Source organism: Periophthalmus magnuspinnatus, chromosome 20, assembly GCF_009829125.3.
Source record: "Periophthalmus magnuspinnatus isolate fPerMag1 chromosome 20, fPerMag1.2.pri, whole genome shotgun sequence".
NCBI lineage: Eukaryota > Metazoa > Chordata > Actinopteri > Gobiiformes > Gobiidae > Periophthalmus > Periophthalmus magnuspinnatus.
The window spans coordinates 11,007,920-11,023,638 of NC_047145.1; the positions used below are offsets into that span (position 1 = coordinate 11,007,920).

Sequence of the window (15,719 nt, forward strand, 5' to 3'; positions counted from 1 at the left end):
AAAAAGTTCCACAATCTACTACTTTTTCCTATTGATGATTAACATATGAGACTCACAGAAACAAACTGGCCTTCACTGGTGGTGGTATCAAATTAGATTCTCATACCAGTCCATTTTTCCATTGGGATTTTCAGAGGAATGAAGTTTAGAGACTGTACGTGCTGACACAGTGAACGAGGCTAAACCACAATGGAAATGCTGTTATTACTTCAAGATGAAGTATTTATGATCATGGTGAAACAATAACAAAAATATTATCAGTGTCTATTGTGTTGCTGCAAGATCTTTCGATGCTTGTTAAAACATTTCTAGTTAAACAAGTTGTGCTCCTGTAATGGTGTAATGCAGGTGATTTATTAAAGTCAATACGAGAGAAAGGTCAAAGGTCATATTAGAAATCATTGGTGAATACATTCCTTTTACTGTATAATTTTACATAATTACAAGGTTAGGTATTCTGGTTATCTGATACTTGCAGAGCTCAGCATTATTGTGTTAATTCATTCAAGAAATATATGTGTGTATGTGTGTGTGTGTGTCATCAGATCTTGTGTTCTGGCTCGTTATTAGAATGGTATGAAGACAATCTTGTATATCCAAAATGGGGAACACTTTCCAAATGAGTGGCTGTCAGAAAATAATCCTGCTTTGATGTAGCTCAACTGTAGAAATGTAGGAATAAGATACACCATTATGTCATAAAACGTCCACTTACACTTGTTCAGACCACGGTAGTTACAGTTTACTCCCTCTCCTACCGTTATAGATGCACTTACAGCTGGGTTTATTTGCAATTAACAAGCTATTTCCTGTCATGTATTTGTAAGGGCCACTTTGACATTAGCAATAATTAGCTGAATTGTCTTTATTTGTGTTACTGGAAGGCACTTTTACAGCTTCCCTCATCATTAAAATATTATAAGCATCTTCCATTTTGGTCACTATTTCCCCTTTGTGTAGAGTAACGTGGTGGAAAATCTATTGACACCAAAAGCATAATAGGCTTATACACAGTTGTTGACTAGAAAATAACTTTCTACTTCTATAGCGCAACGTGGCCTACAACCACTACACACTACAACAGATCTGTTAATGTTTGAAAAATACATATTATTTTCTATTACTTTACTAATTTACTTTCCCTTAAATATGCTAAAGTGAAGCATGGTTTAGCCAAAATTTTCTCAAAAATGTCTAGTTGTTATCCAAGCTTTTGTCTATTGAGTCAACTTTTGTGAACTGTGCTGCATCCCATGTCAAGGAATGGGCACCCCATTTTCAGAAACCGTAGAAAAAACAACTTTGACATGTCACTAATTCCTATTCTAAAAGGATGGAGGATGCTGTTTTCTTAGCGGCCCTTTACATTCTTTGCATGATAATAGCCTGTTGTCAAGGAGGAGGAAGCAGAGAGGAGGAGGAGGCTGTGCTGAGGCTGGGAAACAAGGCGAGCTCCTCTATTCTTGACAGTGGACTTGTGTAAACTGTGGGACATTCTGCAGAAAGAGACAAAAAAGTTAGTCTATGGAATATTCTTGTGGATTCTTAATGCGAATTGCGTAAAAGAAAAACGGCATTGGATTTGTTTTTTACATAGTTATCTTAAAATCAATAATTTGGGGCGTTATCTTGAACAAACCTCTTTTCTTTTTTCTAATTATGCCACGTTTGACAATGCGCGTGATGGGCTGAACAGGCTAGTCTCAAACAACTAGCTTAAAAGTCACAAAGCTAGCGCGGAGTTTTAGCTAACTTTTTGACTGTTATAAACCACAACTTTTCTCTTCCGTTATCATGCCGGAGCTGGACTAAAGAGTGACCGTGGGTTGACCAATGGCTTCGGCCGTGTTCGAGGGCACGTCTCTGGTCAACATGTTCGTGCGGGACTGCTGGGTGAACGGGGTCCGGAGGCTCGTTATCAGCCAGCGGGGTGAGGAGGAGGACTTCTTCGAGATACGTACAGAGTGGTCGGACCGGAATATTCTCTACCTCCATCGCAGTTACTCGGACTTGGGGCGGCTGTTCAAGCGGCTGGTGGAGTCATTTCCAGAGGACAGGGGCGACCTGGCCAAGTGTCCGCTCATAGACGGTGGGTAATGTAATAAAAAAAGACACGGGCTAATGGGGTTAATTATTATCAGCGGGCGTAGATGTAACGTTTGGGGCGCGTGCAGTTAAACTTTGGGGTCCCTTGTTTTTGTTTTGTTTTTTTAAGATTTAACCAGAAGCTTCGTTTATTTTCCACAGTTACACTATTTATTTTTTGTCAAGATAACAATTAGGTTAATACGTTTCATTAAAGGTATTTCATGCATTAAAGGTATCTGCATATGTATCTTTTCTGGTAGAGGGGCCATTACCTTCTTGTCACCATGGAGATATATATAGGTCATTGCTTTGCCTTGAATAATGTAGCGGGAAACGTATCTAATTTTATTTATTCAATTCAAGTTTTTTTTTAATTTTATTTTATTATTATAATTTTTTTTTTGCAAACATAAAGAATTAAAGCTTACCACAAAACACAAAATCTTGCCACAGACCTCCACAGACCTGACCAATCTGGCCAGGTGATGTGCTTAACTCTTATCTACAGATAAGTAAAATGCCATAATGTGGAACATTCTAGGTAACTTGTTTCAATGGAGACAAGCAGGTGACAGACCCTCCACCAGTAAGTTGCATAGTGCAACTTTAAGCTTTTTCGCCCCCACAAGGCACCACCATAAAATATTTGCCTCTAAGAAGTAAAATGTAACAAACTTTGGACTTGCCTTACCTTGGACTGAAATATGAGTATAAATAGCACCAAGACAATTAGCACATTATTACCATGCAAATTAGAGATTGGGATTGTGCCTAAAGTTTTTGGCATTTGCCCCCAAGCTCTAATACATAGACTACACATTTGCTAAACATTTGCAACTTCGATGTACTATTATAAATACATAAATTATGTATTATGCATTATGTATGAATATAGCTAACATTCTCCATAGGCAATCTTGAATTGACTTTGTGTTTTAATAATGAGAATTTATTAGTTTTTATAGCCATAAGTACTCATTTGACCACAGCACCCATTAGGTCTTTGAAGGCCACTTTCACTTCTTCATTGACGTAGATGGGCCTATTAACTTGCCTACACAATGGAACATTCTATTAATATCAAGACTGCGTTTCACTTCAGTGCTTACTTTGCACAGGCAATGTTATTACAAGTATATCTGGTCTTAATCATTATACTGTAATATCCCTGACATAGATGTATACATGCTCCACAGACCTCAGTATTCTTCTAGTTGGCCTATATTTACTGTGAATGTAAACCAGGACTGAACCAGGACTGAGCTAAGACCAGAACAAGGACTTGAGCAATAGCAAACAAGGAGAATGAATCCCAAACTGGAACCAATACAAACCAAATCTAACACAGAGCAAATCAATTAGAAATAAACAATTAAAATGTGCTGTACCTGATTTCTTATAAAACCCTCCATGTGCAGTACATCACGCAATCTGTGCTTTATAAATCCCACCTGCTGCTAGAATCTGCACACATGAACACAGGTCACTTCACGCCCTCTCCACACCTCCAGTTAACCATTAAAGGGCCATTCAAAATCAGCCATCAATGAGACATATCTAAACACAACACCACCAGCAGTGGTCATATGAAAGGCTTAAACAAAGCTTTACAAATAAATATAAAGATAGAAGTGATCAACGACTCATCCCTTAATTTAAATGAGAAAATAACAGACTAAATTGAGTTATAGTACTTATACCTATACTTAAATCAGGTCAAAACCATTACTAGGCCGAGGTCAAACCGGCATTAAACCAGAACTAATCTTAAATCATAATTTGAAAATGTCCAGATTTCTGTTGTGCGTCAGAGAAACAAAAACTCCTTATTTATTCTTATAAGTCTTCTGGCATTTCCCCTTTTTCTTGACCACATATGCATACACATGCGCATACAAATGTTTTGGAAACTGCTTAGTGGTGTTGGGAATGGGCCCTCTTCCTGCCCGCAGACTAGAATAGCTGACATTGTTGTTGACTATTGAGTTACATTGCATGTTAGACTAGGGCATAAAGACTGGTAGAAATCGCAATCAATATTCCTAGTTAGCAATTTGTAAACGATGCAGTTATTTTTTGGTATTTAAAGCCACAGTATGTAACCTTTTAACCGAAAAATAGAAAAGCTTGTTTTTTTTTTCATTTTGGTTGCATTTATTGCACTGAGAAACAAGTGTCCTTTCTCTGTGTGGGCTAGCATCTACACGGTGTTGTTAAATTGGCTATAATCTACCACAGTATGGCATAAAACTTTTCTATCTCCATGGCGAATGTTCTGAAGTATGGTTTTATGCAGGTGACGTGCCACTATGAGGAAATGACATACTATACTTTTTAATGTCTATAGGACAAAAATAACTATTTATCAAGTTGACCCTGTAGTTTAGATCTCTGTATTTTGAAATGCATGGGATTTTAGTTGTTCAGTATTGCTTATTGAATCAAGGTGTGTTTATTTTTTCTACAGTAAACTGCATCTTCTGCTTAAAAATATTTTAATTACAGCGTTTTCAGATTTGTTAGAAAAGTTGCCCTTATAAATTTCTTTCTGGTCGTTCAGCCTTATTCAGACCCCATTTTCATTTTGCCTAGTGCTAGCTTTTGTCACGCCTGTCTCATAGATTCTCAACGATAAAACACATTTCACAGTAACATTGCAATGATGTTGCCTATTCTGATGTTTTCTTGTTTCCAAACTGCACCCAGGCAACACAGAAAGCTGCACATTAATGTCCCAATGAGAGGAGGAGGAGGGGGCAAAGGGAGGGAGTGGACTTCCCATATTTGGTCCCAGCTGGGGCACCCTTACCTCACATGTGACCTCAGGAGTGGACATAGACAGGAAGTGAGCGCTTACATTCCTTATGCGAGACGTGTATGTGATGTGCATTCTCTCACCACTCCCTCAATGACTGTCAAAGCCCAAGGGAATATGAGAGTGAGGGTGTTATGGTTCAGCTGGACGAGAAAGTGTTAAATGAGTGAGCTAATAAACTGTGAATAACATGTAATATATTGCATAAGTTTGAATTTGGTATTCATTTTAATTATCTAAACATAGTATTACAATGGTATACTTTGTAACTTCTGGCGGAGGATCACCACCTGCATGTCTCCATAGACATTTTATTGCTTTGCCTGAAATATTCCACAGTATGGCATTAAATGATCTGTCTCCATTGAGACAAGCCTGGGTATCATTAGTCTTAATGATACATCTGCAACTTCATACAGTGCATTTTTGATTCAATATATTTCAGATCAATTTGATACAGTTCAGTAAAATATAAAGGCTTTTGGCCTCTTAATTATCAATCCCATTTTCACAAATGTGGTCATTTTGCTTAGTGCATGTTACTAAAAGCTATATAACTGTTACATTGGTCATTTCTGATTCATGCATAGCTTATACAAGCTCAGCATTTACTTGTACAAAGAAACATATGCAATGTAACTGCTCTAAAGGGTCAACATCACTACTAAATCATGGCTGTCATACTAAAAGTCTTTGCTAAACCACTATCTGTGCAAAGTTAATATGAAATACACCCATTTTAATCATCAACATATTGAATATGTCAAATGTATTGCATAAACGAGTTTACTTTCTCTAAACAAGCAACAAAATTGTAGTATACAAAACAAATTCTTGGCGAGATGGCCCTGCTAACAGTAAGAATGCAAGTTTTTCTTAGTGTTTTTGAGTAATAAAATAGGTCATACTGAGGAACATGTCAGACAAAGTGATAATGTCTCCATGGAGATAGATAGACCCCCACCAGTAATTTGGCTGCTCTCACTTTAACACATTTAATTATTTTATATCTTTTAAGATAAACTTACCGGTAACTTATATTTAAATACGCATTTTATATAAAGTTATGTAACACAACTTGTTGGTTTGGCCTACAGTCATTAAATCAGCCAATCCTTGTATTGTGAATATTTTGGAATAAATTTATTTAAAACTGAGTTGCATCTATATTATTAAATAAAACTTCTAAAAATATATTCAATATTATATATGTTGAATATATATAATATATATTCAAGAAACATTCAAGTTAATAAGTTACAGTTTTCTTACCCAATATTGTAACAATTAGTGGTTTAGCTTCACATACTTGCATGTTTGTATGTTGCACCATAGATGACAGTATAGATAATTTTATTTGTCAGTTTCATCAGTAAACCACAAATGCTCAAGTGTATGAAAACATAGGACAACATGACTAAAATTACAAAACCAAGATCTTTGTTGAATATCTCTGTTGAAGCAATTTGTCGAGAGGGACCTGTTACATAACTTTGAGTCCCGGAAGTCTTTGCAGGAAATAGACCCTGTCAGAGGAAACTATTAGAAAAAAATTTGGCAACTTTTAACTCGACTTTCTTAAAACATATTGCACTGGCAGAACAGTTAAAGAGCCTGTACACGATTTTCTTTACATGTATTTTAAGCAAAAATTGGTCTGGCTGTGCTATTGCATAAGCAGCTCTTGAGGTCCAAATATGTCCAGTGTGTACAGCAAAACTCCGCTCTGGCCTCTGCAAGTTATGAAAAGTGCTTATAAACTTCTTGTGATGAATAAATATGATACTCAGAATGCGTAAGGAGTAACTTTAGAGAATTGCAGACAGTTTAAAATGAACTAGTTCTATTTTTCACAATTTAAGACAGTAAAAATCATGTACTTTAATATCTAATATATATAATATGCATCTTTTATAATATCGCAAAAGACACTTGAATGTATATGGTAGTTTAACAGCATTGTCTTGCTAGCATGTGTTCATCTCTTTGATGGTGCCTGCTGGTTTTGCGTGTGGGGGAAAGAATAGGGCGTAACATACAATTTTACCCACTGCAATTTTACTGTCAAGACTGTTTTTTTTTGGTGTAGCTTATGTAAGACAATCCTCTCACATAAATTGTACTTTTTAAAACAAATTCTATCTCATATTTTGTAAAAAAAAAAAAAGAAAAATACAGTTCTGTTTAGTAAATGTGGTAAAGCTAAATGCTAACATCTGTCATAAACTAGTCTGTAATCTAGTGTATCGTATGTGGTGGTCCTTTTCCATAATGAACTCTCCTCTGACAGGTATGTGCTGAATCTGCTTCTAATTAGACACTTCATTAAACTATTCCCACTGTGGTGTCAGACATTAGCTCTCATGAAACATGTTGACATTGCAAAAGGAAGAACCACTCATCTTATTCTTGCAATTCACGTTCTGACCTTTTACCTATGGCACAACTGATTTTTGTTGGTTTTATTCATGAACAAGACTCCAAGATGTCTCAGCTCCTCCACTTGAGACAGGGACTCTAACCACAGGGCAAGGAAACCACCTTTTTGTCCAAGAACCATTTAAGAACCACAGCTCTGGATTCAGAGGGGCTTATTTTCAGCTCATTTGGTTCACTTTCTGTTTCAAGCCACCCCAGATCAAGCTTGAATGTCCTGGCTTGATGAAACCAACTTGGTCATTGATAAAAAGAAGAGCTATAGTTCCCAAAATGGTCATCTTTCAGCTCTTGGGTTTCTATAGAAATTCTGTCCCTAAAAATACAGAACTGGTCACAAAAGGCCAATTCATGGCAGAATCTAACATGTTCTGAGAACAGCTTTCTGCTATAGTCGAGCAGGTATCGGACAGCTCTCAGCAGCGGGCCCTGGACCCCATACCCCGGAGACCAAGAGGGACATGGTTGAGCGCTTTCTCCAGATGCACAAAACACATGCGGTTTGGATAGATAGTGATCCATTCTTTGGCACCAGAGACCAATGTTTATATTTTGACTCTTGAGGTGGAGGGTTATGGCCTGAGCAGACATAATCTGTAGGTCCTGTCATGGTCCTAGATGTTTTTTTTCTATGTGGTAGGGCAATATTGACAAATATGAATATCTTTTTGCATGGACCATAAAAGTAACCACAAAAGTGCAGAGATATCAATTTATACTCTCGTTTGGGAGATTAAACTCAAACTTTCTGTTTCTTTTTTAGGTAATTTTTTATAGTTTTATTTATAGACAATATACTCAATATTCAACACAACAACTATTGGGATATTTTTCTATATATCCTCCACCCGTACTTCCATGTGATCTCAGTACGTAACCCTGAGTCATCCAAACTCAGCCCAGTATTGTGATGACTTTAGTGCACAGCTCACATTGTGGGTGTGACATCATCACTGTGGGCCGTTATAAACACATGCTTCTGTGTCCAGCTGCTTCAGGCTCTGACTCAGTTCATCCACATAAACACTGCTGTGGGAGTGTGTGATATCTGTAGCACTGAAATGACAGACCAGTCATCCTCACATCCTCTCTGCAGTTCGGACACTCAGCTGACTGTCACTGGAAAAATCAATAGCCATATGTTTCAAGTCAATCAACTGCAAATTGTTTAGCCCTACTAAGGAGTGTGCAATTGTAATTTTGGAAGATATAAAAATTTTGAATCCATTATAAAACTTAGTAACATAAACAAAATATATTACAATATCTTTTGACATTTCTGATTAATAGCATATTGTGTTAGTTATTTTGAGATTTTTTGCCAATATGAAATGACCAGATTAGCAGTTAAAGTTACTGTTAAAATCCAGTACATTACATTTGGCTGCTGATGGCTGCAAAGGTTAAAACAACTTTAGATTTTAGTACCTGCATTCATGGGCAGCCTTGAATAACATGACCTTTAAAAATCTCCAGGATTATGTAATTGACAAAAGAAGGTCATTTGTGTGACTATTTCTGAAGCTAACATTTGCAACAGTCAGACAGTTAAAACTTGAACGCACCTCACACTTTGCCTGGGATCCAGAATACACACTTTGTCTATACTTTACGAAGATGTGAGTCTGGTCACTGTTGAATCTCCCCGAGTGCACATGGGCGTTTATTGACAGGTGGATTAGCCAATCAGAGACACACGTGGCCCATCTGTACCAAAACAAATATGAATAAAGTAAAAAATAAAGTAAAAAGTATAACGGGACTGATAAACATTACCTTTTTGTGCAGAATCAATGAGCCAAGCACTAAACTGTTAATCTGAGGTAAGAGAAGTGTAATTTGTAATTTCAATTTTATTCAAGGCAAAGATAATCATTAAAATCAAATTCAAAGTGCAGCTTTTCTGGTGGGTGGGAGGAGGTGATATGATATTGTGTTGCCTGGAATGTTCCACAGTATAGCATTAAACATACATATTGCTTTTATTCAATTACAAGTGTTTTTATACCTAAAAATACCTTGCATACATTCTTACTGTGAGCAGGGTCAGCAGTTCTTTAAGTTGCAAGTGAAAGTGTTTAATTATTGTTGAAATGTTTATGTTTCAGGGCTGGTAAAAATCAAAGAGGCGAGTGATATTGAAGAGAAGTTGAACGAGGTAGAACGATTGCTGAAAAATGCTATCAGCATGCCCTGCAAAGTAAGTCTAACCTATATCTAATCTATATATCTCAGTGAGTTTTTGGCATGCATGAATTCATGCTTGATATGTGTAGCGTTAGCAGGAGATGATAGCAAAGTCATGCGGATAAAATAGTTCCCCTCTGCAGTATTCCAGGTCAGAGGTCATGTTGACATTCTTCGAGCGCTCACCACTGGACCAGGTCCTGAGGAACGACAAAGTCCACCGGATACAGCCTTGTTTTCAGAGCCCCATCAAGATATCAGGTACTCCAATAACTATATGACGGTAACACGACCTTAAAAGGCATGTGCCCAGTTTTTCTTTTTATCTATTTATGCATAATTTGTCTTGCCCCAGTACAGACATATTGTACAAGCAGCTTTTGAGGTCAGCATAAGTTTTCTGCCTACTGTTTGCATTTAATTAGCATTTTATTGTCCAATAATCCGGAAGTACATGTTAGCTTGCTAGTTGTTTTCATCTTTACCATCACTGCAAAACTTGCACTGGTCTCTTAAAGTTGTGAAAAGTGCTTCTAAACTCATTGCTGTGAATAAATAGGATGTTCAGAATGCATAAGGTAAATCAGGAGTAGCTTTAGACCACTGGAGACTTTAAAATTAACTAGTTTTGTTTTTAATGTTTTTTTAGACAGCAAAAATCAGGTACAGCGCCTTAAAAAGATTTCTGTTTTACGTTGCATTATTTATTTGATTGAGACAGATACAACAACAAAAAAATAATTTATTAAACTAATGATTGCACCACAACGTAAACGACTAGAGCTAATTCGCAACACCAGCCCTAGGAGCACCTTTTGCAGATCAGATATCACTACATACAGCAATAAAAAGCTGTGGCTTCAAAGCTGCCAGGCCTAAGAGCTGTCCTGCCTGGATCTACTCTACTCTGCCCTCCTCTGTTTAGGAAAAATAGGACAGAGTTTTTGTTCGCTCTTCAAGAAATATTATTTCTGAAGACTTAGGATGCATTATACATCTTCCTTTCATTGTGGCAAGTGTGAAAATATGAAAGTGAAGCCAGTCATGTGAATTTGCTGTAAAGCAATTTCCCTTATAGGGAAAAATAAAGTCTTCTGTCTTCTTCAATAAAATATACAGTGACTGTGCTAAGAAAACCAAATACTCCATTTAGAGTATAGTAGAGTCTCACAATCAAACATACACACAAGTCTATATTTAAAGATGGGTACAACTTTGGTTTAGTTTTAGAGCTAAAAAATACTATTGAGTGAGTGCCACAGGTGTATATATTTTAGTTTAGAAGTGTTTCTTGTTCAGCTATTTTCTGGAAAAAAAAGTATATATATATATAAAATAACACGTGATAATGTGTGTTTTGCAGAAATCATGAGGTCCAATGGGTTCTGTCTGGCCAATACAGAGACCATAGTGTTTGACCAGAGTCCAGAGGAGAAGGAGCGGCCTTCATCCACAGACTCTGCAGAAAACACGTATGATTTAGTAGCTATGTTTAGACTAATTCAGCATAATCTGTGAACTCATGTTTCTATAGTAATATAACAGACTTGAAGAGACTGAAAAACACTGTAGTAACTCGCCTGGAAATTACAACACACAGCACTGACAACTTACACCTTATATTTCTTCTACATCTAATTGAAGATAAACAAATGTATGTATTCTTATTTGGGATACAGTAGTTCTGCTAGTTCACTATAACCCCATTTGTTTTGAAAAGTGCGGATTTCCTCTTTAACACTCCCAAGAGAACTGAGCATGTTTTAAATTCCATCACCTTTCATCGGTGCATTTCCAGCAGGAAGTCTGTGCACCTCTTCCTTCCCTGGGTGTGCAGAGGAAACAAAGGACACACTGCTCTTATAACACATTTTTGCAAGAGTTGGCAATTACTTTTCATTCGCTTTGTTTAGAATGTACCACAGTATGGCATTAAATTTATAACTCCATGGAGACAAGCAGGTGACACTACCAAGCCAGATTACAGTTACAGGTAATCTCCAACACGTGGCTGCTGAGCTGTGGGGCAATAAGCAAGTCCACAGCAGCCCGCCACCGCTCCTCATGGGCCAAAGATGTGGAGAGTCCAGCCCCTCTGGAGGAGTTGGGTTCCAAAGCCCCAGCTGTGCGTGGAGGTGAGGCCGACTATATCTAGTAGATAACGCTCAACCTCCCGCACAAGCTCATTCTATGTGGCCAGAAGTAGTTCCCATGTCTGGAAATCGTTTGTTGAGGCCTACGTTCTAAGGGGCTTCTGAACCACTCTTAGTCTTACATTTCTTTCTCCAAAGCCTGAACTCCAAACCACATGCTTTTACTGACAGAGGATTTGCTGCAGCCCTCTCTATTAAAAAGACTCAAGCTGATCACAGATAATTAGAAACAACTTATTCTCCAATAAAAATTTGATTAATTGTACAGTCCTTTTTTCAGTTATGCATTGTAATACTGTATCTCTCTCTGCTCTCTGCCTTTTCCAGGTTTGAGGATGGAACAGAGTTGTTGCCTTTTGAAACAGAACTGTGCGAGGAGGAACCCGAGGCATACGTCACAAACCTCTCCTACTACCATCTGGTCCCGTTTGAGACGGACATTCTGGAATGAGGAACCAGGAGCTACAGATAGACAGCGGAAGGGCATCTGTGGCTATTATTAAGACCAGTGTGCCTTAAGAGGAAGACAGTTCTGCACACATCTGTCTGAACTTTCTACATGGGACTTTTTGTTTGTCGAGCAGATAAAATAAGACGATGCAACAACACCTTTCTTACCCAATATTTTTCATGGGGTGTATCCCTTTATGAACAATGATTAACCACTTTTTATAATGACTATGAATTAACTAATAATATGACATGAGTGGTCCCATCTCTGATTTGAATATGTTCATAGCAGAGATTGGACTACACATTTTTTGCAGTATTAAAATAGGCTCATTAAACAGTGATACCACTTTTATTTTTTTGACCTGTGGTATTCAGAAATGTTGCAATTTTCACCAGCGTGTTTGGCAAATTGTATATTTTTGAATACATTAATTGATGAATGATCCATCACCTTCTTGTCCCCACAGAGCTGTTATTGATATTTTGCCGCTGATGTCATTAACATTCCCTGGGGGAATAACATAATCTGACCCAAAATAATTTAGCTGGAATTACAACAGGTGGACCAGTTTTGTACAGTTAAACAAGTCTCTCTCAAATTACATCACATTACAACATTTTGCCAACAGTTTTTCAGTTTGTCACTCTCACCCTTTTTGTTTATACATCAAAAACCTAAACAGGACCATGAACGCTCATATTCACAGGCTCCTGAAAATGTTTTGTTTAAATGCTGTTGTTTTTTTGGGTTTTTTTTTGTATTTTAAAACTTCACTGCACAGTGCCAATTGCTTTGCTTGAAATATTCCCCAATATGGTATTAAACTTCTCTATCTCCATGGAGACAACCAGATGATGTCATAGGCCAAGTTACAAGTCAGATATGTGGAGAGATGACCACACTCTCAGTAAGAACACATGTATTTCAACACATTTTTTTTTGCAATAAAAACACTTTGAATTGAACAAATGATGATACATGTTTAATACAATACTGTGTGGAACATTTCAAGCAACCAAATAACATTTCCATGGAGACATGAGATTGCAGATTTAAGATTATTTTTATTTTATTTTATTTTTTTTTAACAACGGATTCTAATTTCAGTAGTCTTTAGTTTAAGCTTATCTTGCATTTTACATTGATCTGTATTATGCTTTGTTAATGTGTATAGGATATTCCAACTGTAAAAAATATGTCTCTGTGTTGCGTATTTATACAGAGTGTGTCGTACTTGTAGAGGTGACAGTACAGTGTGTGGATTCATATTGTGCTGATTCAGTGAAAGAGGGCTTTGTCAAAGGATCAGCTGAGGTCATTTTGTGTGCTGTGTGTTTGACCACTCTGAGCTGAGTGAGGTCATATTGAATCTAGGAAACCATTAGAGCAGTATTTATTTTAATCTGTAGTTTGTCCCACTAAAACACCCATTTGGTGGATCTCTATAAAATGATTGTTATTTTGTTCCATTGTGAAAGATAACTGTCATATTGAAGTTAGTTCTCTATCAATAACTTCCCTTTTTTTCTTAAAGCTTCTTATATTTTTTATCAAATGTTTCCTCCTTAGACTTGCAGCTTTTTGAACCAGATTTAGAATATATTATATTTATTTATTTTAATTTTAAGAAATACACTTTGTTCTCAAATGCTTTAATTTGTTCAGCAGTTTCAAACATTGTTTTCATTTTAATACAGGAATTCTGACAAGGAACTCAAATACATATGTTTTTGTATGTATCATCACTGAAAAAATTGAGAAATTCTCCATACTTCAGTGATTTAATAATATAGTTTTTCAACTTTTTATATAGAAAGATAAATGATATGTACTACTAACATTATTACTACTATACCAGTAGTCATATAACCCATACAATTTTGTAATGAGGACTACATGCTGTAAAACATAGTCTCTTCTACACACAATACTATAATAGCAACCATTGAAGCCTTGTTTTGACTGCAGTCAGTGCCCATATTATTCATATTCTTCAGTTGAGCAGAGTGTGGTGGACTTCACAGTGTCTCATAGCTGAGCGCCCACCACTGCTCTGACCCTGTGAACACAAAAGCTTTGAGCTGCAGAAAACTTGGCAGAGCTGGAGCTGGAGACCTGAATAGACCGGACCAGGCCTCTGCGTGGATCTGTTGACCAGTTCTCATGATTGTCTGACAGTTTTTGAAAAGTTTAGTGTGTCGTTTTTTGGGATGTAACAATGTGATATTATTTTGTCAAAAGCCTCCCTATAACATCATGGATTGTCATGATATATCAAATGACAAATTTAAGTTAAAATGTATTGTTTTATTACAGGAACAGCTAAACAGAGGAAATGACATAGACCATTCGTTCCTACATTGTAGCGAATTGCTTGTTCAGACAGTATGAGTATGAAGAAATAACTGTTATTAGGCACTTTTTTGTTGTTACTTCCCTAGTGGTTTTTAGGTGATATTTGTAATAATGTGAATCTTTAAAGAGTGCAAAGATAATGTTTTTGTTTTTTTAAATAATAATTGTACATTGGCTTATATGACTTAATAAATGCTGGTTTCCGTTATATTAAAGGTGTACTATATAACTTAAATAGTTGGGGTGCATGTCTCATGTATGTCTTCATGGAGATGTTGTTGCTTTACCTAAAATGTTCCGCAGTATGCCATTAATTGTATCTATCTTGTCTTAATTTAATTGTGAATGACGTGAAAAATACCTTCAAAAACATACATTTTTACTGTGAGCAGAGTAACCTCTCCATAGATCTAACCTGTGCTTCACCTGCTGCCTCCATGTCATACTGTGGAACATTCCAGGCAAAGTAATAACATCTCCATTGACTCAAGCAAATAGCAGACCATCCACCAAAGTTACATAATACACCTTTAAAGAGGATATGTTATGCCAAATCAACATTTTAATCACCATGCTATGCAGTTATTTTGTTTACACTGCAATCACAATAATGTGATTTAGGAAGAATTTTGGTTTAATTATGTGAAATCGTAGTATAGAAGCATTTAGATCTCCAACATAAAATTGGCCAAGACTCAGTGACCGGACGAACTGAAATTGTGAATCATGTTGGTAATCAATCCACTGAATATTTCAAAATGGTTAAATTCATTATTCTTAAATTTCTGTGGTCTATATGTATTTGAAAACAGTTTGTATATTGTTCATCACAATGTACACTTTTGTACAGCAATATTCATAGGCTTATGTAATTGTTAACATGGCCTACAGACTGTATAACATATATGCTGTTTTTATAAAAAAGTATACATTCCTTGTGGTACATGGTACATGTCACAGTTTTGTCATGCACTAACAAAACGTGAGTACATTTTGGGGTCATACAGGAAATGAGTTACATCCCAATAGCAATGTATAATAACTGTATATAAAAGCAGTGTATAATAATTAGCCTATGTTAGAGCGCCTCTCTGTGGTAAGTTTTGTGAAAATACATGCAATTAATAATCACTTTGAAATAAAATAGGGGCTACAAACGCAAATATATGCACAGTATTAGAATACATTTAAAAAGTCGTGTCCCATTTTGAAGTCAGTGGGCTATAGTACG

The 15,719-nt window shown here is 36.5% G+C and overlaps 1 protein-coding gene across 1 annotated transcript; it reads left to right on the forward strand.

Annotated features, from left to right (window-relative positions):
- The first annotated feature begins 1,419 nt into the window (after positions 1 to 1,419).
- On the forward strand, positions 1,420 to 15,429 carry pxdc1b (PX domain containing 1b). Its single transcript, XM_033986154.2, has 5 exons — positions 1,420 to 2,089; positions 9,448 to 9,539; positions 9,670 to 9,787; positions 10,890 to 10,998; positions 12,007 to 15,429. Exons 1-5 carry the CDS (start codon positions 1,834 to 1,836, stop codon positions 12,128 to 12,130), a joined length of 699 nt encoding a protein of 232 aa, XP_033842045.1. The 5' UTR covers positions 1,420 to 1,833; the 3' UTR covers positions 12,131 to 15,429.
- The last annotated feature ends 290 nt before the right edge of the window (positions 15,430 to 15,719 follow it).

Coding starts and splice junctions, on each gene's coding strand:
- pxdc1b (XM_033986154.2), top strand. CDS start 1,834: ATGGCTTCGGCCGTGTTCGAGGGCACGTCTCTGGTCAACATGTTCGTG. Junction 2,090..9,447: donor CAAGTGTCCGCTCATAGACG/GTGGGTAATGTA, acceptor TTTATGTTTCAG/GGCTGGTAAAAATCAAAGAG. Junction 9,788..10,889: donor GAGCCCCATCAAGATATCAG/GTACTCCAATAA, acceptor TGTGTTTTGCAG/AAATCATGAGGTCCAATGGG.